The sequence below is a fragment of the Rhineura floridana genome, chromosome 11 (genome assembly GCF_030035675.1).
Source record: "Rhineura floridana isolate rRhiFlo1 chromosome 11, rRhiFlo1.hap2, whole genome shotgun sequence".
NCBI classification, from domain to species: Eukaryota; Metazoa; Chordata; class Lepidosauria; order Squamata; family Rhineuridae; genus Rhineura; species Rhineura floridana.
The window spans coordinates 3,911,190-3,935,367 of record NC_084490.1 but is presented as its reverse complement, the minus strand read 5'-3'; the positions used below and the strand labels follow the sequence as shown (position 1 = coordinate 3,935,367).

The 24,178-nt window shown below is 48.8% G+C and overlaps 1 protein-coding gene across 1 annotated transcript in view; it reads right to left on the bottom strand.

Annotated features, from left to right (window-relative positions):
* Positions 1–286: 286 nt before the first annotated feature.
* Positions 287–24,178, bottom strand: part of CHD3 (chromodomain helicase DNA binding protein 3) — a 92,376-nt gene continuing 68,484 nt past the window's right edge. Inside the window, exons 22-40 of the mRNA XM_061589795.1 lie at positions 22,227–22,351; positions 17,034–17,265; positions 16,431–16,597; positions 16,059–16,236; positions 15,260–15,325; positions 14,579–14,664; positions 13,851–13,984; positions 11,894–12,038; positions 11,308–11,473; positions 10,656–10,774; positions 9,889–10,042; positions 9,183–9,284; positions 8,550–8,690; positions 8,088–8,196; positions 6,734–6,866; positions 5,764–5,959; positions 4,497–4,660; positions 4,091–4,217; positions 287–1,276 (exon numbers count right to left, since the gene is read on the bottom strand). Of these exons, the coding sequence (XP_061445779.1) occupies positions 1,179–1,276; positions 4,091–4,217; positions 4,497–4,660; positions 5,764–5,959; positions 6,734–6,866; positions 8,088–8,196; positions 8,550–8,690; positions 9,183–9,284; positions 9,889–10,042; positions 10,656–10,774; positions 11,308–11,473; positions 11,894–12,038; positions 13,851–13,984; positions 14,579–14,664; positions 15,260–15,325; positions 16,059–16,236; positions 16,431–16,597; positions 17,034–17,265; positions 22,227–22,351 (2,642 nt within the window). The 3' untranslated portion in view covers positions 287–1,178. The remainder of the gene's footprint in view (positions 1,277–4,090; positions 4,218–4,496; positions 4,661–5,763; positions 5,960–6,733; positions 6,867–8,087; positions 8,197–8,549; positions 8,691–9,182; positions 9,285–9,888; positions 10,043–10,655; positions 10,775–11,307; positions 11,474–11,893; positions 12,039–13,850; positions 13,985–14,578; positions 14,665–15,259; positions 15,326–16,058; positions 16,237–16,430; positions 16,598–17,033; positions 17,266–22,226; positions 22,352–24,178) is intronic.

The window sequence follows — 24,178 nt, the reverse complement described above, 5'->3', positions numbered from 1 at the left end:
AGACTTCAGTGACTTCTAGATGCCTCCCTCCAAAAAACCCTGTCTACTTTCCATCAAACTTTGCCCACTGGTGTCCATGGCAGTTGTAGTACCCATACCTGGAAAAAAATGGAATCTGGGGGAGGTAGCGTGCCTATCATGCACACACAAAAGCTAGATCTGAACTGTTGCCAGCCTTTAGGATAAATGGTTGAGAACACACCTAAAAAGAGGGTTACCTCACAACATTTTGAACCCAAACAGCCCCATTTCACAACCCACATAAAGGAGGCACAACGCATCCAGATTATGTAGCCAAGGAAACAAGTGCCTTTATTCTGCAAGATTTAAACAAGAAGTGACTTGAGATTCGGCAACAAAATCCAGGAGTGCAGAGTTGGCCCCTGCTGCTGGACTTCTCCCTGTCCCCCCTCCTCAAAGAACTTGCTTCTGAGGATGACGTGGGGGAGGAAGCAGAGAAAGAGGCAGCCCCCTCACCCTGTCAAAGCAGGGGGCGCTTCAGAATCTGGCTTCCCCAGAGTTCCAGACACAGGAAGGGGGGGATGTTCGCTCCCCACCCCAAATGCATTCTCAGAACAGAACACGGCTGGAGAGTGTGTCCCCCTCCCCAGTCTGTCCCATTATCACCCCCGCAAGGGTTCAAGCACAAGTGGGAAGGGGGTTCAACATACAGGATGACTGTGTATACATTATATATATATTCATATTTATAGAGTCACTTTGCAGTGCTTCTCAGAGATTCAACACTGCTGGGAGCAAATGCCACGAGGCAGGCTACCCCTTCCGCTGTCACAGCAGGCAGGGCACCCCAAAGATGGAGGCCCGGGAGTCTTCCATTCCTGCTCTTCCTGCCCACTTAAAAGCCTGCAGTCAGGAACAGAGCCCAGATAGGTCCTGCCCCCCAAATACCTCTCCTTTGTCCTAAACCAGCTGGTTTTGAGACCTGCCTTCCTTCTCCCAAGAAGGGGAAGGGGAGGAACTTGGGAAACAACAAATCAAACAAGGGGAGCCAAGGTGGGTGTTATTCACCCACCCTCCCCACCCCACCCCACGGCAAAGCCATCCACGTGATCAGAAAATAAAAGAAGGGGAGAGGCTTGAGGGGAGTGTGCCCCTGCCTGCCAGAGGCAGGACCTGTCCGGAAGTGACTAGGCAGGCAAGGCTGCCCAGATGCTGCTTCAGTCATCTATGCAAATCACCTCCCCGCTTTTCGCCTCTTTCTTCTCCAGGCTCTCGCCTTCCTTTTCCTTCTTCACCATCACCGGGGGACCATTGGCTGCAATGACAGACCCAGAAAGAGAGGAATGCAGGATTAGCTGGAGACAGGAATCAAACTGCAGTTCCCAGCAGCACTCCATCTCCAACAGGGGCAAGCTAGAGCAAGCTAGCTCACATACACACAAAAACGTGCTTTAATCTTTCTAAACAGCCAGTTGTGTTAGTAACCATCATCAACACCAGAAAGCAGAAATTTAATGAAATAATAAAATGCCCAACATGCTTTGGAGAAGGCCTTTTTCAAGGGCACTAAAAGAACATCCCTGTAAATCCCTCATCAACCTCCATGCTCTGACATCCAAGATAATAATAATAATAATAATAATAATAATAATAATAATAAATTTAATTTCTTCGTCGCCTATCTGGCCAATGGCCACTCTAGGCGACTTACAAAATTATTAAAATACAATTAATAAAATACAGTGATACAATAAAAACAATAGATCTACAACAACAATATTAAAACTGGGTAGGAGGCATTACAATTATATCGATTAACCCTCCCCGGATACCCCGAAGGCCTGCTGAAAAAGCCAGGTCTTTAAGGCTTTCCGAAATACATTTAGGGAAGAGGCATGCCGGAGATCTTGTGGGAGGGAGTTTCAAAAAGTGGGGGCCGCCACTGAGAATGCCCTCTCTCTTGTACCCGCCAATCTGGCTGTTTTTGTTGGCGGGATTGAGAGAAGGCCCTGTGTGGCCGATCTTGTCGGGCGGCATAATTGGTGGCATTGAAGGCGCTCCGTGAGATAAACTGGGCCGAAACCGTATAGGGATTTAAAGGTCAATACCAACACCTTGAATTGGGCTCGGAAAACAACTGGAAGCCAGCGTAGGTCGAACAACACTGGTGTGATGTGATCTCGGCGGCGACTATTCGTAAGTAGTCGAGCCGCCGCATTTTGTATCAGTTGTAATTTCCGGACCGTTTTCAAGGGTAACCCCACGTAGAGCGCATTACAGTAGTCCAAACGAGAGGTGATCAGGGCGTGTACCACCAGTGGGAGCTGATGAACAGGAAGGTAGGGTTGCAGCCTTCGTATGAGGTGTAGTTGGTACCAGGCTGCCCGGCTCACTGCCGAAATCTGAGCCTCCATGGACAGCCTGGAATCAAGCACAACCCCAAGGCTGCGGACCTGGTCCTTTAGGGGTAAACTCACCCCATTGAACTTCAGGTCAATGTCACCCAACCTTCTCTTGTCCCCCACAAGTAGTACCTCGGTTTTATCAGGGTTCAACTTCAGCTTGTTCCTTCCCATCCATCCACTCACGGATTCCAGGCAGTTGGACAAGGTCTCCACAGCCAACTCTGGTGAAGATTTAAACGAGAGATAGAGCTGAGTGTCATCCGCATATTGATGACACTGCAGCCCAAATCTCCTGATGATTGCTCCCAGCGGCTTCATATAGATGTTAAATAGCATGGGAGAGAGGATAGAGCCCTGTGGCACACCACAATTGAGAGGCCAAGAGTCTGATACCTCCTCCCCCAACGCTACCTGTTGGTACCTGTCGGAGAGAAAGGAATGGAACCACTGTAATACAGTGCCTCCAATTCCCAATCCCTCCAGGCGAAGCAAAAGGATACTGTGGTCGACAGTATCAAAAGCCGCTGAGAGATCGAGGAGGACAAGAAAGGTGGATTCTCCCCTATCTAATGCCCTCCTCAAATCATCAACCAGAGCGACCAAGGCTGTTTCAGTTCCGTGACCAGTCCTGAAACCCGATTGGTATGGATCCAAATAATCCGTTTCATCCAAGTGTGCTGACAACTGGTTGGCCACCACTCGCTCAATGACCTTGCCCAGAAATGGTAGATTCGAAATTGGGCGGAAGTTATCTAACACTTGGGGATCCAAGGAGGGCTTCTTTAAGATGGGCTTTACAATTGCCTCCTTGAAGGCTGATGGCATCACACCCTCTTTCAAGGATGCGTTTACCACCGCTTTGATCCCCTCGCCCAATTTCTCTCTGCAGCTCACAAGGAGCCACGAAGGGCAAGAATCAGTAAGATAAGTGGTTGGCTTCACAGATGAAAGCACCTTGTCCACTTCCTCAGAAGGGAGAAGCCGAAACCGATCCCAATTTACCGGCTTGCAACTGGCCAACTCTGGTTCATCGACTGTGTCCACGGCGCGCGGGATCGAGCTCCGTAAGTGTTCGATTTTATCAGCGAAGTGTTTTGCTAATAGGTCACAGGAGGCCTTTGACTGTTCCAAGGGTTCCTGAGCAACTGGACCAACCAGGCTTCGGACCACCTGGAACAGCCTCCTGGGACAACACTCCGCAGACGCAATAGAGGCAGCAAAGAAAGCCTTCTTTCCTACCTTTATTGCCACTTGGTAGGCAGCTACTGCTGCTCTAACCTGTGTCCGGACATCTTCGGCAAGATCCCATGCGCACACACCCCTACACACCTTGAGCCAAGGAGAGAAGCTAGGAATGCTGGACCCCCTTCCCCACACATTTTTGAACTTCTTCCCCACCGTGACCACCCAGGAGTCTTCATTCCCCTCTGCTTGAACCTGACAGGGCCCTGTTGCTAAGCAGGTTTGGGTCAGGGTAGTGCCTGGGAACCACATCTATGCCACCTTGGGTCCCACAAGAGAAGAAAGGTCAGATATGAATGTAAGAAACAAAGAAAACCACTGTTCTGATTTCTTGTTCTAAGGATACATTTTGGTCGGGGCTGGAGGCAGCAGATCCCCCCCCCATACACACAGCGAGGTTTTGGGGACCCAGGCCAAGGATCCCACATGCAACCATAGTGATGCTATCTCTTCAAGCCTGCAGTAGCCTACTCACAACTAACCTGTGATGAAGGAGCCAGTTGGCATTTGGCTGTAGTTGGCACCCAGGGTGGGCAGTGTCCCGCCCGGAGTGGCACCAAAGGAGCCTCCGAAGGTAGGAGGGGTGGCATAAGGCCCAGGAGGAAAGGTCTGTGAGAAGCCAAAGAAAAAGAGGGGGGAGAGGGCAACTGAGGGTAATCCAACCACACTGCAGACAAATGCCACAAGAGAACAGGTGAAGATAGCAAGCCCAGCTGGAGAGAGCATCGTTACAAGCTTCAAATCGATCACAACTCATTCTATCGATTTTGGCAGATGCCTTCACACAACCGGAAGCAAAATGGCATGAGGCTCTGTCATGAACGGCCCCTCCCACCACAGGCCGGTCAGGGAAATGAGAGAACGGAGTGGGGAAGAGCAGGTGGTTACCGGGGTAGTCTGCGTCTCATTCCCTTTGCTGGCCAAGCGGCTGAGGATGCTGCGTTCAGACATCTGGAGGCGCGCAGCAATAGGAGGGATGCGGGAAAGTGTGGCTGGCAGGCGTGTCACGTCCGCTTTCATGTCGCTGAGAAGCTCCTCAAGTTGGTTCAGCACTGGCAGTCCGGCAGGAGAGAGAAAGGAGGAGACAGAAGGAGAAAGAGACCGAAATCTGTCAGGGGGGCTGAGCCCAAGTTCACAGGGGACCTCTCCTGGCCCCCAAGACCCACTTGCCAAGACCTACCATGGAAGGCCAGTATTTCACCAAGTAAACGGGGGCCGGGGCCTTTCGCTCCTGAGTTAAACTGACTCCAGAGATACCTAAATGAATACTTAATACTTACATGAATAAATATTCCTAAATGAGCTAGAAGAGGAATGCCTACCTATTTTTCCTGCCTAGCAGTCAAAGAGAAGGGACTGAACCCACCAGCCCAGACAAGTCATCACCAAACACGGAAAACAGACTGTCCTGAGTGGCTACAAGACACCAGAGACTCTTAGATGGTTCCAAGCAGATGGAGAGAAAGGAACGCACCAAAAATACTTACGGGAGACTAAATGCAAGGGATCCTCACATGGTGTTTTGGGAGGAGGGGGACTCCACAGAAACAAGCCAGAGATACTTGAGAAATGCACCAGAGATAGTAAAATCCACATGACACGTTTATGGGGACAAACGTGAACCAGTGTCCTACTCACATAATACTTGGTGGAGAAATACACAAGAGATACTAAAAGTGCATTGAGCCAGATACCCCAGAAGCACTCAGCGTAAAACTCAAGAGAATTTTACGGGGATTTAAAAAAAGAAAGAAACGAAACATCAAAAGCATTGAAGACGATTGTGTAGAGAGATACTCGGGGGTGTATACCACTACTACACCAAAGGAGGATACTCAGTGGAGTAATTAGCAGGCATGGGTTTTTTTTGGGGGGGGGGAGGGAGGAGAGGGGAGATATTCAGAAGACAACACAAGATTGTTGGCAGATACTCAGAAGACACTTGTGGATACTCCATGGGTAGACCAAAGCAGATACACCAAAGATACACAGAGCAGGATCAAGGAGACAACCATACACAGCGGCTTTTCTGATCACAACCGCACTTTAATGGATTCAGAAGGTGGTACAGAAGGATGCAGCACAGAGGCGTGGGGGGGGGAGGGGGGTTACAAGGACTGTCCTCTCCGGGCCCTCCTACCTGCCCGCCTCTTACCCTTGTGCAGGACAGCGTTGGCAGGCTTGTTGCCGGCCAGAGATTCCTTGGACAAGTGCTGGTGGCTCTCGGCCAGACACTCCACCTCAGCAAAGCGGGTGTTGAGGGCCATGGCCGGGTGGCTGGGGTCCTGAGTCATGTTCAGGTAGGCGGCTCTGCGCAACTGTTCTTCAATCACCAGGGCTTGCTCCAGGAGCTGAAGGAATGAAGACAAGGGGGGAGGAAGGAGCAGGTACATTGACAACTGCAATATGGCCCAATATGACCTTCCTCACAAGGGAACCAAAACCAGGACTTGGCAGTAATTTGCAGCCAGAAGGCACAGATTCTGCCATATTGATTAGTTAAACAAATTCAGTGCATAGCCTGATTAATTCTGGTCCTTCTAAGCCACAGGCTGCTTTCAGGCATTCATGTTCTCCTAGGCACTATACTCAAGCTTATTTTCGTAGCCATAAGGGTTAGGTTTTATTATTATTGTTGAGATTTTTAATGTTCTAATATAATTTTATGTTTTTATTCTGTACGTCGCCCAGAGTGGCTGGACAGCCAGCCGAATGGGCGACTAATAAATCTAATAAATAAATAAGGACTGGAAACTTGTTTTTAGAAGTTGTGGTTCTTGGGGTGCTGGTTTATTTTTGGGTTTTGCATTTGTGATTGTGGAAACAAGCAACAGTCCTGACATACACCTGGTTTACTTCAGAAGCTACTGACTTCATTGTTATCCTTACATCAGCAGCCCGATTACATTGCCAAAGTTGTGCTGCCCAGAGTTTAGGTTTAAAATGCTGAAAGCAAGTTTTTGAATTACACAGACGACTATTATTCTTTTTATATATCAAAGGTATACGCCACCCTTCCTGCAAACAGGAGTCCAGGGCAGCTGCTATGCCTGACGTAGTTGTGTTCTATGCTGTAACAGGCCCAAGCCCTTGAATCCTTCTCTGCTCCCAACAGCCATCCACACCTTGAATCTTCTGGCAAGGAACTTGTTCTTCATCTCCAAGAAGTTTCCCTTGTTGGCTTCGGTCTTGAAGGGCTCGTTGATGATGGCAAACTGGTTGTCATTCTGGATATCCTGCCAGCGAGCGTAGCCGTGACTACAGAGGGGTGCAGGGGCATTAAGGAATCTCCACAGCCACAGGCAGGGGCCCACTGCCACTTCCCAGCAAGACAGAGGGACAAGCAACTCTCTCACACGGAGCCACTCCCCACGGCTTATGGGCCTGGATCATTCTCTGCCCTGAGCCGAGGGGCCATAGGCTGCCTTCCCAGCCTTGCTCTCACAAATGAAACTTGAGGATCTTTGCCATCTGCTCTGCTGCCAGGCGACGCCCCCCCCCACTCCAGTTCACACAGCGCCATAAAGAGAACAAGTTTAAATTGCAAGAAAAAGCGTTTGCCTACGGTCCCAATTCCTCACAATAACCAGAAATAAAGGAATGGAGAGAGCTGCAGTCTGAGTCCAAAATCGCAAGTGTACTTAGGGAGGAAGTCCTATTGAGCCCAACAGGACTCATTTCAGAGCAAGTATGCTTGGGATCACAGTGTGCAAACCTCTTCATCCTACCAGTAGCCCTTTTGGGCCCCTTTACTGCCCATGGCACGTTCCCTTTCAATCTGGAAGAAGTCGCTGGGTCCTAGGGCCTGCCTGGCAATGGTTGGAGAATGCCCCAGGGGCAGCCGCTGAGCGAGTGCTGGGACCAAGCGACGCATTATCTCATCCCAGCCTTGGAATGACTGTACCAGAGTTGGCTGGGACACAAGTGGCTCTTCTCCCATGTTGGGACTCTTCACTTCCACTACTTGCAGCGTTTAAGAGGGGGAAATGCTGAAGACATACTTCCCATAGAGCAGGCATGGGGAACCTGTATAGACCCTCCAGATGTTGCAGAACTACAACTCCCATCAGCCCTAGAAAGCATGGCCAATGGCCAGGGATGGTGGGAGTTGTAGTTCTGCAACATCTGGAGGGCTGTACAGGTTTCCCCATGCCTGCCATAGAGGATGCCACTGATCCATTTTCCACTTTCCTTTCTCTACATAGCTGTTTGGAAGCTGCTGCATCCCCTTGGGAATCAGCCAGTGGCCAATCTACGGGATGCCCTAACCAAGCATCCTCCTGGGCCAGGCACTAGTCCGTGTATTTCTGGTGCTCATCACTCTGTTGTGTCACAGTTCTCTCCAAGAATTCCATCTTTGGTCTGGGAAGAGCTCCTCTGATTCAAGTAGGGGTTCCCATGAGGTGGACTTTGCACTCCTCACTTGCCTAGTCACTGCACACACACATACACACTCAGCTCTCCTGAGTCAAAGGATACAGGACAATACCAGCCAGGAGCCAGTAGTCATGTCGGCGGTGCCAGATCTCATTAAGCTTACTGGAGGAGATGGCAGCTCGCTCCTCGTTCTGCCACAGGGTGTGGAGTTCTAAAGAGGGTGGGGGGAAAGAAGAGAAGTCCAGAGGCATTGCTACTCTCGATAAAACTCCTGGCAAAAATTAAGTGCCTTGCTTCCCTTCACTGCCAGCCAACAATTCAAAAACAATGCAACACTAAGCACCATGGCTTAGCTCACTTGCTATCTTTTTAATAAAGCAGCACATGTTAACAATTGCTTTTTTCAGACTCCTGGAAGAAGGGAGAGTGTGCCAAACAGGCAGCTGTGACTTGAGGGGTGTGTACAACTCACCACCCCCACCACCCCTGCTGCTTGCTGTGCCACCCTTCCTCCGAGCGCAGGCTCCTTGCCACTGTGGGTCTGGACCCCAGGCCACAACGCACCTGTGAAGCCACCATCAGCAATGTTGAACATGAATCGGGGCTTCTCAGTCTTGTCCTCCTTCTTGCCATTGTTTCGATTCTCATCTTTGATGCCGCCTGCTTTGGGCTCTTTTCTGGTCTCTCTCTCAGCTTTTGCCTCTTCTTTTAAGAGGGAAGGTTGAAATGTAGAGGTCAAAATGAGGCCAACAGTCCTGCAGCTCCACCACACTCACACGCACCCTTGAGATTTCCTTGCTGGGGGATGTTGGCAGAATTCTACATAAGCCACACCCACAATTCTAAGGCCCGCCTCCCTCCCAACCACATGGAATCACCCTGCACAAATCAGTAGATTTCTGGAAGGAGAAGAGGGATGGGATCAGAGACCTCTTTGCCCTTTCCCTAAAAGAACCTCCAAATCCTGCCACCAGGCCAATCCCAGAAGCCAGGACAAGGGGAAAAAAAATTTAAAACTGGAAAGGTGGAAGTCTGTTCTGAACTGCTCAGTTCCCCTTCCTTGACTGGACTGTGGATGGTGGTACAAATTCAGTGTAAACTGCAAAGTGCTTTAGCTCAAGCCCTGCTGTCGGGCTGATTCCCAGCAACCACATGTGTTCACCCCACCACCTGTTTGCCTCATAGGGCCCACAATACCTTTCTTCACTTCCTGAGTGTCCCCCTCAGCCTTTTCCTTACTCTCATCACTCTCAGTGGGTTTCTCATCTGCCACAAGTTTTTCTGGATCAGCATCTGGAACTTTGAAAGTACAGGGACAATGGTGAGCCATGGGGGTAACCCGAGTGTCTTTGCTATAATCTGTTTTCATCCTTCCTAAAAAGGAACAGCCAACATTTCTCGTCCTCTTTGAAACAGAGCATTGTTACAGACAGTGAATGCTCCTTCCAGGATAAGTGTGGGAGGCCTCCAGGAGAAAGATGAGCACTGCCCCCCCCCCAAATTGTACTAGAGGCCTCCCACACACCATCCAGAGAATGTACACACAAGATGGAAGTTTGGCTGGTGCTCCCGCTGATGACAATCTCTCCTCAGGCCCACACGCGTCCTCTCCTTGAAAGCAAAGTGCAGGTGGGGACTCCTGAGACACAGTAAGGGCTGCCAAGTAGGAAAGGCCGAGAAATTCTGGTTGCTGCCTGTGCACCTTTCCTTTATGATTCATTGGCCTTGACCGCCGCTGTGTCAACCAGCGGAGCCTTGCTCCAACGCTAGACCCACTAAAATGAGCAAAATGAGTTCTCCCAACTTGCCAAAGGACAGTCTTCAGTGGGTAGATCTGGACCCCTTTCCCCTTCACCCCCACTTACTATTTCTTTTAAAAGAGCTCATCCTTACAAATCTTTACCCAATTTCTCTTTCTCTTCCTTGACTGCAGGCTCGGCGTCTGGCTCCTTTTCCCCAAGTGTCAACAGTCCCTCCTCCTCTGGCTTCTTGGATGACTCAAGCTCTGCTTTTTCCCCTGAGAATGTGGCAGAAGGGGGCTGCTCGGGGGCTGAAGGCTGGGAAAGGCAAAGCAAAGGGGTGCATGTGCACAGCTATCACCCAAGGCTGCCTGCCCTCAGGGCAGGATCAAGGGGGATGGGGGTGGGAGACTCAGAGCAGGTACTCAGTCTGAGAGACTGCGCAGCAGCTCCTAAAGGCTCTTTTGCAACCATTTCCCACCACCCTTTGAGCCAGGAGGACATCACTAGGCACTCCACGTGGCAGGGAAATGAATCAGAGGTCATGTCACAGCACTGAAGAGGAAGGCAATGAGAAACCCCCTCTGAATACTGCTTACCATGGGGTCACCATAAGTCGGAATCGACTTGAAGGCAGTCCATTTCCAACAGCACCGAAGGGCAGTGTGTGGCTGCAGCTTAACAGGCTGCAGGTGGAGTTACTGCTTAACTATGGAATTCTCATGCTGCTGCTTTTTTCAGAGGCCAGAAGCTTCTGATATGGAAAAGTGGCAAGAAGAAAAGCAGGCCACACCCACATGATGTCCATTGTTGCTTCCCGGTAATTTCCCCAGGACCATTAATTTTCTCCCAGGAAGTACCCCCACCAAGCAGCCCCCTTGCTCTGCGCTGAGGAGTGCATGAAAGGAGATTCCCCTGCCCAGACACAAACCTCTGCCTCCATTTTCTCGCCACCCTTGGCTTCCTTCTCCGGCTTCTCATCTTTGGCTTCTGCATCCTCCTTTTCTGTCAGGATCCCCCCGTCCCCTTTCTCACTCGGAGCCGGTGTAGCTGGCGAGATGGAGACCATGATAATCTGCCCTGGAGTAACAGCCATCTTCCTTTCCTTCTCCAAACACACACTTCCATTATATTCCTATATACTTTAGGACGAACCCAGAGCTGGGATGAACTGCAGCTATTCCAAATTCACTGAACACTTATCATTTCCACAAACTGATTTTTGACCTAATGTACGCTAGCATTAATACAGCCACCTTATTCAATGGACTCTGGTTCATTTACACTGGTATCACTATAAAGTGATTGAACCATAAACACTGGGACATAACTCTAACCTCTTTCAACAGCGATATAAATTTGGAGTGAATTAGTGATTGTAGCCAGCCCCAATTCTTGGATTTGGTGCATGATAGAAATCTTATTAAGAAACAAATAATATGGAGGAACTTCACTTTCATCTGTTTGGCCTGATGCTGTGTCCACTAGGAGGGTCTCTGGCCTCTTTTCAGGAAATGATTTAGAGTTTAGGACACCCCCACAAGGGATCCTCCTTTGTCTCCCCCCGGGCGGGGGGGGCATACCTGGCTTGGAAGTGCAGGGAGTATTTGTGCAGCTGGGGTCTGGGGTGGTGGTGGAGGTTTTGATCGTGGGGGATGAAGCTCGGGAGGACTTTTTGGAGTCAGCACTAGGGTCAGGCATCAACTCAGGCATGCTCCAGCGGCCATTAATATGTTCAAACTCTTGCACCTGCCATGCAAAAAAAAGACACACAGACTCCTCTGTGAGCAAACACATTCTGGCTGCAGTGACAAGGGCCACAAAAGAAGTCCAACACCAGAAATATAATGGAGGAAGGCCAATCCCCAGGACTCAGTTAGGCTTCCACAGAAGAAATTCCACACTCAAGATGCTCTAAACAGGAACAGAAAAGTGCTGGCATAAAAATTCACACTAAAAGCCTTCTAAGCAGACAAACATTGCGAGTTCTCAACATTTCTCTTCACCATCCTCAGGACTAGAGAAGTATTTTTAAAAACAAGAAATCCGAGTTGCTCAAGATAACTTCCCTTTCCATTAGAGGAAGAAAGCCTCATGCGAACCCACACAGAGTAATTTCTCAAGGGGACAACTGGACGCCTTCCCTGCCCTGATGGCCAGATTCCCTACCTTTTTCTTCACCAGAGACATGACACCTATCCGAGTCAGGACCTGCTGCCTCGAGAGTCCCTCCCTGGGCACCCCATCAGCAAAGGTCTCGGAACCGTCAGCCCCAGGCTCACAGAGGTGTCTCATGAACAGAGAGACATAGGCCCTGTGGAAATACAAAACCCAACAGGCTGCATGAGGACATACGCAAGGGAAACATCCGCTAAGGTAAGATCTTGACCCACGTCCCCATGGAGGCTGAGTGGGCTGGAGCGACTCCCCCAGGAGGAAAGGTTATAGCACCAGGTGCTTTTCAGTTTAGAGAAAAGGCAAATATAGGGGGACGTCATAGAGGAGCATAAAAGTATGCATGGCGTGAAAAAAGTGGATCGAGAAATCTTTCTCTGCCTCTATTGTATCATTAGAACTAAATGGGACCACTCAATGAGGCCAGACGCTGGGAGATTCGAGACAGACAAAAGGAAGCCCTTCTTCATGTAGTGCATATTTAAACCATGGAAACAAGATATGGTAATGGAAGCCAGTTTGGAGAGCTTGGGGAGGGGGGCTAAGACAAATTCAAGGAGGATAAGGCCGCCATTGGGGACCAGTCATCACGGCTATAGGCTACCTCCAGGATCCGAGCCAGAATGCCTCTGAATGCCCATTGGTGGGGGATCAGGCATTCAAGAGTGCTATTGCCCTCACATACTGCTGGTGGGCTTGCTAGTGAGGCATCTGGCTGGCCCCTGTGGGAAACAAGGTGCTGGAGGAGACAGGCCTTTGATCAGATCCAGCTGGGATCTTCTTATATTCTGCATTTGGCAGGCTGCTATGGACAGAATCACTTGGGTTAAATGAAGGGGGAGGCTGCTTTGCAGCAACGGACTACACCTGAAGGCCATTTAGGGTAAAAGCAAGCTACTGCCCACTTGCATGCCAGCTCCTAGCCACTGGCTAAACTGCAATGATGTCACAGACCTCTAGGGAATTTGGTTCTAGAAGCAGCCTGAAATAGCACCCAAATCATGAGAAGGCAGGGAGAGGAGGGAACCCAGAGAAAGAGGAGTGGAGAGCACTGCATGTGGATCTTGACCCAAACACCCCACCCACGACAAAGGCTTACTCCACACGTTTGCCATCAGATTTCTTCTTCTCTCATCTTCACCCAGTGAGCGCATTGCTCTGTGACTGTGGGCCAGCTTGGCAGAAGCCATAGCTCAGGCTCCCCAATGCACCCGGCCACAGTTCCCCCTTCGCTGAGGGATTGCTCTGTGTCTGCATGAGGGAGAGGAGGGTCACCTCTTCACCTCACACTCCAGGAAACACAGACCAAAAAGAAGTTTGGCGGGCATGTCAGTTGAGTAAGAACCATCATCACTTGGCAAATAAGAGCGCTAGGGCCAACCTGCCCACTCTGCTCTAAGGGTATAGGGTCAACTGCAACACAGACCTCTCTCACCCCACCCTGATGTTTTGCAAGAACGCAGTGTATAAACACTTGTATACATAAATTTGTAAATAAATAAATGCTGCACCTTAAAATGCCAGATTTGGCAACTGGATAAATTAGACCAAAACCTACTTTCCTTCCATATGCTGTTTTGCATGATTTATTCTGTTTCTGCATGCCAGCCAAGGGATCACTGAAGCTGGGCCTCCCTCTAGCTTCATAGCTTTTAGCAGACATTTTTGATATATGGCCATGCTCATCTTGCAGCCAGAATCCATAGAAAATCCCCCCTCCCCACCTTTTAAAAATGAAACCTATGTTTCTTGAGATGCTGATGCTTGTGATTGTATAGTAGGATTCTGGGATTTGTACAACCCTGGTGACAGCTGCTTTGCACAAAGACAATCTATAAAGCACATTATTCAGGAGGTTCTGATGCTTTTGGGAAGGGCATAGAAGAAACTTTTCTTCCCATTGGTGAAGAGCTGTATGTTGCAGGATACAAATCACACACAGGGCACCTACTTGAATTCTTTCTCCGTCTTGCCCCGCAAATCCCGGACCAGCCACTGGGAGGTGAAGGCATCTTGAGGCGGCATGCCCCAGCGCATCACAGCATTCAGAAAGGCCTTACGCTGGCGGGTGTTGAACCCAAGCACCTGAAGGAAGGCAGCACAAAGGCCAGGGTTAACCCCCAAAACATTACAATTATGGCTATAGCTGGGGTCTCCTTAACTCTCCTGCAAAACCAGTTCACAAGCCTCTTGCTCACAGGAAGACACTGTTCCTTTCAGGCAACTCACCACTGAAGCTGCACAGCCACACACAGGATGGCAAACAGGAGCCAGTGTAGTGGTTAGAGTGCTGACCTAGGGTGCAAATCCCCACTCAGCCATGAAGATTACTAGGTGACCTTGGGCCAGTCACTGTCATTTTAGCCCCGCAGGGTTGTTGTGACAGGAGAACCATGTGCACCACTTTGAGTTCCTTGAAGGAAAGGCGGGCTGTCCATGTAAGAAATATAAATAAACAAACTGATTTTGTGTTGCTGTATTAGACTCTTAATGCCTAACCAGAGGAATTGCTCCTCTTTCGGTCCTCCTCCCCCACAAACATCCTATTGCCCTACTCCTGCATGCTGCCTACACCTGCAGGATCCTCTAATGGTCTGCCCACACTTCAGTTGTTAGGCAAGTGGATCCAAATGATCCCTCCCACCACTCCAAAGCCGCTCCACAAGGCTGTTCTCTCACCTCAATGTTCCCACCGACCCTTGCCAGAAGAGGAGGGAGAGGCTTGTCCTTCTCGTTCCGAAGCTGCCGCCTGGACTGCCGGCGACCTTGGCGCATACAGCAAGAGACGGAGGTTAACAATCAAATCCTTTCACTGCTCTAGCATGACCATGGCATGGCCAGGTGCCCAGAAAACCTCACCTGGCTTGCCAGGCAGGAGGATGGAGCAGGTCCCACCAAAATCCACCCATGCAGGCCTGCCCAAGGCCACACATTGATTTGGCCCAGGCAAGCCAGGAAGACAGCCCAGTCCATGCCAAGAGGGAGGGAGGGCTGGCTGAGATCCCAGAAAGACATGTGCAGCAGGCTGCCGTGATAGAAAGCAACCTTCCAACACACAGAGGAAGGCAAGCCACCAAGAAAGAACAGATCCCATCAGGTTTGTTTGGTGCAATACTACAGAGTACAGGCCAAGATTTAGTAGCGCACACACACAAGTTCACCGCCCTGACAGAACGTTGCACATGAACAAATCTCTCCTCCTAGGTCAGAGCTGCCAGCCACTGCATTTGTTCCCTTTCTCTACTTGAGAAACTGTGTGGAGGGCGGTTGGATCCCTCCCCAGGGCAGATGGTTGGACAACTACATGATCTTCTCTATGGCTTCCAGCATGCAGAGGAGGAAGGAAAAACAAGTCCTTACCTTCTGGCCTCTCATCAAAGTCTTCATCCTCCTCTTCAGAGCCCACTGAGTACTCGGACTGATTGTCTGAAACACAGCATCAGGCCAGTTTGCAAGCAGTGCGCGGCTGTTGCTTTTCCAAAGCTTCTTGACCCTTCTCGATGGGTTGGACTCGACAAGGGATGGCCTTGCAGGCCCCTTCCAACTCTACTGTTCTATGATTCTATAACTCCATCCACCCCACCCCCAGCATCTTTGGATAACTGGAGCTGCGTCCAGACAGTATCATCACTTCTCTTAAAACTGCTGGGGAATGAAGTCACTGGAATGCAGCCACCCTCACACTCTTTTTTGAAAGACTTAAATAGCAATGGGCAAATATATGACCAGGTTGCTGTGCTATTTTCAGATGGCACGTCTTAGAAACGTATGTTAATCTAGATTTCCTTCCGCTGCGTGATGGAAGATGCAGTCCCACCTCCATGTCTTGTCCCAAAAAACACAGTCCTCATAAAACTTCGGTGGGTAGAATCTGAAGAAGTCTTACGATGTATGGGAGACACAGTTCTGTCTCTGTTTGATTTCCCCCTCCAACAGGAATACCTCCTGTGGACTAGCCTCTCCCAGCATGCATTAATGTTAAAGCTGTCACTCTTAAATGTTGTGTCCTACTTAATTTGCATGTTTCCAGTTTTAAGAGAATGGGGGCTGATAGGGTCCCCAACATCTGGGTCCATTTTATTTGGAGGTAAGTTCAGTAGCCCTGGAAGTGCCAAGTGGGCACTCCTATTCTCCCCCAAGGGGACCCCCAAGCACTGACCTTGGTCCTCTTGGGCTGCATCATTGTAGTTGACCTGTTTGCGCACGCGCTTCCCTTTCCCCAGGTTGCGAGCCAAGTCTTCCTGCTGTTGCTCATAATGATGCCGCAAGAGCTTCTCCCAGTAGTCGGGGTCCACATTCTCTTCCTGTTTGATGATCTCCCGTTCGATCTCCTCAATCTGAGGCAGGAAGGGAAAGACAGAGACCGCTGGGTTGGGATGCACACACCAGCACCAGGATGGCTGCCCTTGCACCGACTACAGCCACCTCCTGGCTTCAGGCAATGCAGGCCTCTCGTCTGCCCGCCCGGAAGCCCAGCCTTCAGCCCGATGAGCTACCAGCCACCACCTCCCAGCTGCCCCGTCCAACTGACCTTGTCCTCCTCTCGAACCACATACTGAGCCACTTTGAAGGAGCTGAGGTACTCATTCATGTTCTGGACATCTGCATCGTCTGTGGCATCCTGGTTACGGTCCAGCAGCCGTGCAATGGCTTCATTGTCATAGTGGATGACACTGCTGTCCTCCTCTTTGTTCTCCCCTGTAAACAAGATGGGGAGCAGGAGGAGAGTGAAGAGGGGGTGAGAGATCAAGGCTGAGACCTGGAAGATTGCTACCAGATTCCCCCCCAAAGGATGCTGGGATTTATGGCCAATGGATTTCATCTCCAGCTCAATCCTTGATGGGAAGAAAAGGATCCTGCACATAACACTTTACCCTGCAATGGTTGAAGTAGGCTAGGCCCACTGTTGCACCTGGAAGCCCAGGTTGTGGCACAGGCCAAGCACACCGCTCAGCAGATCTGACTAATGGAAAGGACAGAATTTCCTTGGTTGGGATTCTGAACTTGACAGTCATTCCTCTGTTGGTAAGCATGAGGCTAGACTACCACCATTAATTGTACTTGGGACTTCCCTTGAACATTACAAAGTATTGTCTACCTCTTGAAGCATCACCTGCAGCAACAAATGCCTCACCCTCATTTTCGTCCTTGAAGAGCTCCTCAGTGCCAAACTTGAGGATGTCATCCAACTCCTGCTTGGACATGCTGCCCGACTTGGACCCTAGGCCCGGGCGGACCACCAGGTGAGTCAGCATCATCTTGCGCTTGGCCACCTGCGTAATGCGCTCCTCTACAGAGGCCCGTGTCACAAAGCGGTAGATCATCACCTTGTTGGCCTGGCCAATGCGATGAGCTCTGCTGAAGGCCTGCAAGGGGCATGTGTGGAGAAAACAACCCAGGAAGGTCAGGTGATGATGAAATGGCCCAAGGGCACAGTTCAAAAAGAGAAGTGGGCCTTCTTCACCATCCTCACCATCACACAGTAGGCATGGTTATGTTTTACTCATGCCCGATCAGCCTCACAGCACACCTTTTGCCACTTGAGTTCTAGCCATCGTCCAGCCTGTTTCAGTGCCCTTAGTTCAATGGTGTACCAAGGTATACACTGGGCTCCACAATGCCGGAGAGGACGCTCAGGGACAACTATGTTAAGAACCCAATGCGTCTTGTTATTCCACAGTGTGACAAGGACTTCAACAGGGTCACCTGCTCTATCTACTGGGAACTCCCCCAGGGCATTCAGGAATCCAGTGGATTCCATTAGTCTCTGGGGGCGGACCATCTTAATATGTCCACCACGCCTACAGGGCAGGATTAGAGCCATAAGTCTAAACTTCATCAAGGTGTGGTCTAACCATGACAATGGGGTGACGTCCACCATCCCTATCTCCAAAACATCCCTTCCTCCATCTGGAGCAAAAACCAAGTTGAGGGCATGCCTTGCCCTATGCGTTGGACTGGTGACAACTTGAGACAGCTTCATGGTCATCACGGAGGCCATGAAGTCCCGAGCCGGAACAACAGTGGCAGCCTCAGCATGGACACTGAAATCACCCAGGACTATAATTCTGGGCTCCTCCAATACCACAGCTGAGATGGCCTCTACCAGCTTGCTCAGAGAAGCTGCTGGGCAGCAGGGTGGACGGTACACCAGCAGCAAGCCTAGTTTACTGTCTCCTTGGCCCAACACCAGGTGCAGTCCCTCACGGCCAGCTCCAAGACAGAGTGGTTTCCTGATGACAGAGATGGAAGTTCTGTAGACCACAGCAACCTCTCTGCTGTCCCAGCTGCCCGTGCTGGTGTTGCACCGAGTATCCAGGCGGGCAAAGCTGGGTCAGATGAACTCCTCCTAGCTCACCCACCCAGGTCTCGGTAATACATACCAAATAGGCACTCTCATCCATGATCAAATCATGGATAAGTGTGGCCTTATTATGTACTGATCTAGCGTTAAACAACAGCATGCACAGGCCAGTGGAACTATGGAATTTACTCTCTCAAGAAGTGGCAATGGTCACCAACCCAGACAGTTTTGAAGGGGGTTTATAGAAATTCATGGAGAATAAGGCTATCAATGGCTATTATGACTATATGCCACCTCCAAGATCTGAGGAAGCATGTCTCTGAATATCACACTGGGCAACAACAGCGGGAAAAGGCTGCTGCCCTTATTCCTGCTGTTGGGGTTCCCACTGTGGGAAACAAGGGGCTGGACCTGTAAACCGAGCTGCCTCTTCTCACATTCTACATATGGCAAGCTGCTGTGATCAAAATGATGTGGGTTAAAGGAAGGGAGGGAGGGAACAAGACCTGCCTTGCAACAGTGGATTATACCTGAAGGCCTTTTACCTGTCTGTAGTCCTGCTAAACTACACTATCGGCTAAACTGTAATGATGTCACAGACCTCCAGTGACATCCGTTCTAGGTGGAACCTGCAATAGCACTCAAATCACAAGAAGGCAAAGAGAGGAGAAAACCCAGAGAAAGGAGAAAAGAGAGAATTAAATATGGATTCTAACCCAAACACCTTACATATTACAGAATCTGTTACGAGGCTGGTGGCTCCACACGTTTGCCATCAGATTTCTTCTTAGTCTTCACCCAGTGAGCGCATTGCTCTGTGACTGTGGGCCAGCTTGGCAGAAGCCATAGCTCAGGCTCCCCAATGCACCCGGCCACAGTTCCCCCTTCGCTGAGGGGTTGCTCTGTGTCTGCATGAGGGAGGGGAGGGTCACCTCTTCACCTCACACTCCAGGAAACACAGACCAAAAAGAAGTTTGGCGGGCATGTCAGATGAGTAAGAACCATCATCACTTGGCAAATAAGAGCGCTAGGGCCAACCTGCCCACTCTGCTCTAAGGGTTTAGATCCACTGTTGTCGCTTGAAGCACAGGTGGCTTCAGTGGCGCGGAGTGCCTTCCATCAGCTTAGCCTGGTGGCCCAACTGTGACCCTATCTGGGCAGGGATAACCTGGCTACAGTAATCTATGCTCTGGTAACCTCAAGGATGGATAACTGCTATGTGTTTTATGTGGAGCTGCCTTTGAAAATGGTTCGGAAGCTCCAATTAGTGCAGAATGCAGCTGCTGATGGGTTCAAGGCAAATGGAACACCTATCCTGTTCCAACTACATTAGCTGCCTATGCACTTCTGAGCCCAGTTCAAAGTGCTGGTTTTGACCTATAAAGCTCTTTACAAGTCAGAACCCAAATATCTTCTGGGACGCCTCTCCTGATATGAACTTACCTGGGCCCTTAGATCTTTCTCTGAGGTCCTTCTCCATGTCCCTCCTTTGAGGGAAGTTCAGAGGGTGGTGAAAAGGGAGAGGGCCTTTTAAGGTGTACCTCCCCATCTGTGGAATACGCTCCCCAGTGAGGTCCACCTGGCACCATCATTGACATATTTTCAGCGCCAGGTAAAGATGTACCTTTTCTCCCAGACATTTGATAGACTGAGATGTTTTGTTTTTAATATGCTGCCAAACCTTCCTATGGCTTTGTGGTGGTGATATTGTTATTGTTTTGTTGTTGTTTATTGCTATGTGTCTTTTATTTGTTTTGTTTTAACATTGTGTAAGTCGCTTGGGGACCTTCAGATATCAAGCAACTAATAAATAATAATAATAATAATAATAATAATAGTAATAATAATAATTTAGGGTCAACTGCAATACATGCTTCTCTCGTTCTGCACCTCAAAATGCCAAATCCAGCACTTGAATAAATTAGAGTGAAAACAACTTTCCCTGCATTTGCTTATTTTGCATGATTCATTCTGTTTGTGGATGCTAGCGATGTGCGTGTGCTCTGACGCTGGGCCTCCCTCTAGCTTTGGAAATTTTAGCAGACATTGGTGGTACATGGCCAAGCTCATCTTTGCAGCTAGAAAATATTTTTGCTTAGAAAGTATCTGTAGTTTTAATGAAAACTAAGTTGCTTGGGATGCTGAGGGTTTTGCTTGCATAGTCTGATTATGGAATTTATGTCACCGTCACCCCCATCCAGTTACAGTTAGTTGGCCGCTGTTACCACTTGGACCCGTGTTTAATGGATGCTTTTCCTTATTTTTGGCCCTCTCGAAGTCTCCAAAGTTAAACAAAATGTATAAAAGTTGGGAGACAAGAGCTTATTTTGTTTTGAAAAAATCCCAGTTAGAAGTGCAAGTTTCCTCGCTGCTGTAAGGGTTAAGTTCCTTCACTCTCTGCTCCCTCCTCCCCTATCTAAAAACTGGGCTCTCCCGGTCTTTCACTTAGAAAACAGTTGGACAGGAAGTCTGTCAAGAGTCTGGGCACTTCCCTCCTCCTTTGATAAACAAACAATATATCAAGACTCAAACCTGTTAGACTTTTGAAGAGAGATAAACTGCACAACTGACAGCTCTTCAAAGAGTCTTAAGACCTGTCGTCGTTTTTACCAGTTACAGGCAGTGATACTGTCAAAGGTTTGAGAAGCTTTGCAGTGCAAGCAGTTAACCCTTTCAAAGGCACATAAGGGTGTAGTGAGGGCTCTCTTTAGATAAAGAAAGCCTATAAATAGCCTGGAAACCCAATATTCCAGGCCGGTCTTAGTGAATGCCAAAGTGAGACTAGTCTTAGTGACTACACCAGAGACACAAGGCCAGCCCTAGTGACTGTGTTGAAGATTGCGAAGAAGGCCAGCGAAGCGAAGATTGCTGAAGTCTACCAAAGCAAGTCTGCTAAAGATGGCTGGAGATAAGATTGCAATGCCTGTCGTTGTGACTCTGCCGAAGATACTGCCACAGATGCTACCCGACGCTGACCAATGGCTGTACAGAAACCTACTTTTCTGGAAGAAAAATTTTGTATTGAAGTTTGGCAGGTATTTAACACTGCAAAAAGTGGCGGAAACATATATATTCCCACATGTTTAATTTTCAGACACTTTTTTGAAGCCAAAAAGAGAATAATTCATAAAGTTTTAAGACCCTTTAGCTGTGTCTAAAGAGAGTACTGTTTGCACAATAACAAATGTCTAAGTATGTTTGTACAAATAAGAAGTGCATAAGGCTGTCTGCATAAAGCTGTTTGTATAGGGCTGCTATTAGATACAATGTTATTTGCCAGCCACACTAAGGCACTGAGTAATTGCCATACAACTATAAGCACTGCCTATTGAATTGTTAGAAACTTGTTAAAGCTAGCTGTGTGCTGCTTTAACCGTTGTGTTTAAGATAAAACCAGCTACATGCCACTTTCATCATTATGCTATAAGTTAAAGCCAGCTGTGTGCCTATCTAACCATTAAGTTACAAGCTAAGAGCCAGCTATATGCTTGCTTGAATCATATGCCCTGGCTATGGCTAGCATTACTATTTACCTATTGGCTTACTGGCTACGGCCAGCCTATCTCTAACTATATATGTATATTTTCTGTACTGGCTGAGGCCAATTACTTGTATTTCTAGTCTAAACCAGATCTTAGTATATAAATAAAGACATATATTTTGATTTTCCACTGTGGAACTCTATTAACTATATTTCCTGAGGCATTCTCAGTCGCTAGGGGAATTTGGGTAAGATTTGTTTTTCTAGGTTTACCAAGCCAGTTGTCTGCCATCGATAACAGGACTCACTTAGGTGAGGACAGCGTTTGGTATATAAGACTCTGGTTAGACATAAACCACGAAAGAACATGTAGAACCCTCATCCCTGTTTATCCACTAGATAAAGCTCCGGGCGGTAACACCACTGTGTGAAACAGGATGGTGGACAAAATCAACATTTGTTCTGATCCTGTAGAACTTATGTGCAACCCGCTGTGGAGCCACAGGAGACCATAAGGGTGATGAGAGAAATAGTGGTCCTACCTGAATATCATTGTGAGGGTTCCAGTCTGAATCAAAGATGATCACTGTGTCTGCTGTGGCCAAGTTGATGCCCAAACCACCTGCCCGAGTGGACAGCAGGAAACAGAATTGCTGAGCTCCCGGAGCTGATAAGGAATGAAAGCCTCAGTGAGTGAATCAGAAGGAAAGACAAATGAACAGGAAAGCTGCAAGACTCAATGTCGAGAACACAAAGCTGAGTTCAAAAGCCAGGCTTAGGACTGCTTCATGCAAGAGATTTCATACTTGGGATCGGGTTCCTAAGTATATCATGTCATTTAAGAGTAAAAATTATGGCTGCCCCTGCCCCCTTCAAAAAATCAACCAGAAAAACTTAGTTTCTGCTTGTCATGATATATATTGCAGGTGCTTGGAATTTCATAAAAAGGAGCATTGGGTATTTACTGGTCTGGGGTGAACGAGGCATCCATTACTGATGGGTTAGCACCTCCTACTGCCTAGGAAAGGCGGGGAACATGTGACCAACTTTTGCAGTCTAGTCTGGATAAGCTGAGTTTACCCGTTCTGTCCCATGGCCAAGCAAGAAGCAGAGATCGCTGAGGAGTAGTTGTAGAATTATAGACCTTATGTGAGAACAGAAACAAAGCCAAAATCCTGGCTCCTGTCACTGCCTCTGAGGAGTTCCAGCACATGCTGGAGGATTGTGAGAGGTAAACAAGGTCTAATTGTGCAGAACTGGCAGAATTATGATGTGACATGGATGCCTCATTTGCTTCAAGCAAAAAGAGCACAGGATAAGGTCTTGCACCCCATGAAATGCAGAGTTAACTTTGGGGGTAAAAGCTGGATCTGTCCAAACAATGACTCAGTCCTTGTGGATTATGGACAGGAGGTTCCTTTATTATAGGGCCCCCCAGTTCTGAGGCCCTGTATCCTGAGGTGACAGCCACCATGAAAGCAACCTTGAGAGACAGACATCTGTGACATTTTATTGATGGGATTAAAGGGGGTACTTTAGGAGCTTTGGGAATGTTGAGCTTCAAGAGGGGAATCTATGGACCATGGGCAGACTCAGCAGGGACACCTCTCAAAGGAAAGAGCATAGGTGAGGATGCTTGCTAAGGGATTTTGTCATTCCCTTGGAAACAACAGAGATCAAGGGTGAGGCCTATTGGAGAGTGTTTGGTTTTAGTCTGAGGTCCAGTCAGACTTGTAGAAATTACAGGAGTTTTGAAATGCCAGCTGCAGTGGTCTAAAATCTTGTGCCCACAACATTTGGTGAAGGGCTTCCATTTCATCTCATGGGTTCTCGAGGTAGAGGCCAGCATGGTCTCAACAACCAACTAGGAGCAATGAGCCTGGCCTCCAGGACAGAAGGTCTGGGATCTGGGGAAGGAACCACAGGCCTACTTCTGCGAGTGGAGATTTTATGAGAACTTTGGTCTCCAAGGCCAATGAGGAGCCACAAGGAAAACCGTGGCTCCTGCCTTCCTGATTTTACAAAGGATCCTGGAGAGGTGGGGGTGAGAGGAAAGACATAAATAAAGCCACTGGAGCGCAGAAAAGTTTTATTTTATTTATTAAATTTCTATCCTGTCCTTCCTTCCAGAAGGATGGGCCTTCCACCTGGCTCAATAGGCACCAGGAGAAGAACTGGGCTGTTTACGCATTCTGCTGAGTTGTAAATAGGCTGAGGAGAGGCACTCTGAAGTGATCCTGTAGCATCTGGAACACTGATGGGGAGAGTATCCACTCACCTAGATTGCCTTCAGGGAAGAGTGCAATGAGTTAGGAGTAGGGAGCACTGTTGTGTAGTGATTCTACTCCTACTGGATGATTGGCTCCAGAAGATGGTGCTTGGGAGATACTGTTTGGCCCTGTGGAACCTCCAATATGGGGTTCCGCAGGGTCTGATTTTATTCCATGCCATTTAATATCCATCTGAAACCAATGACCAGGTCATCCACTGGTGT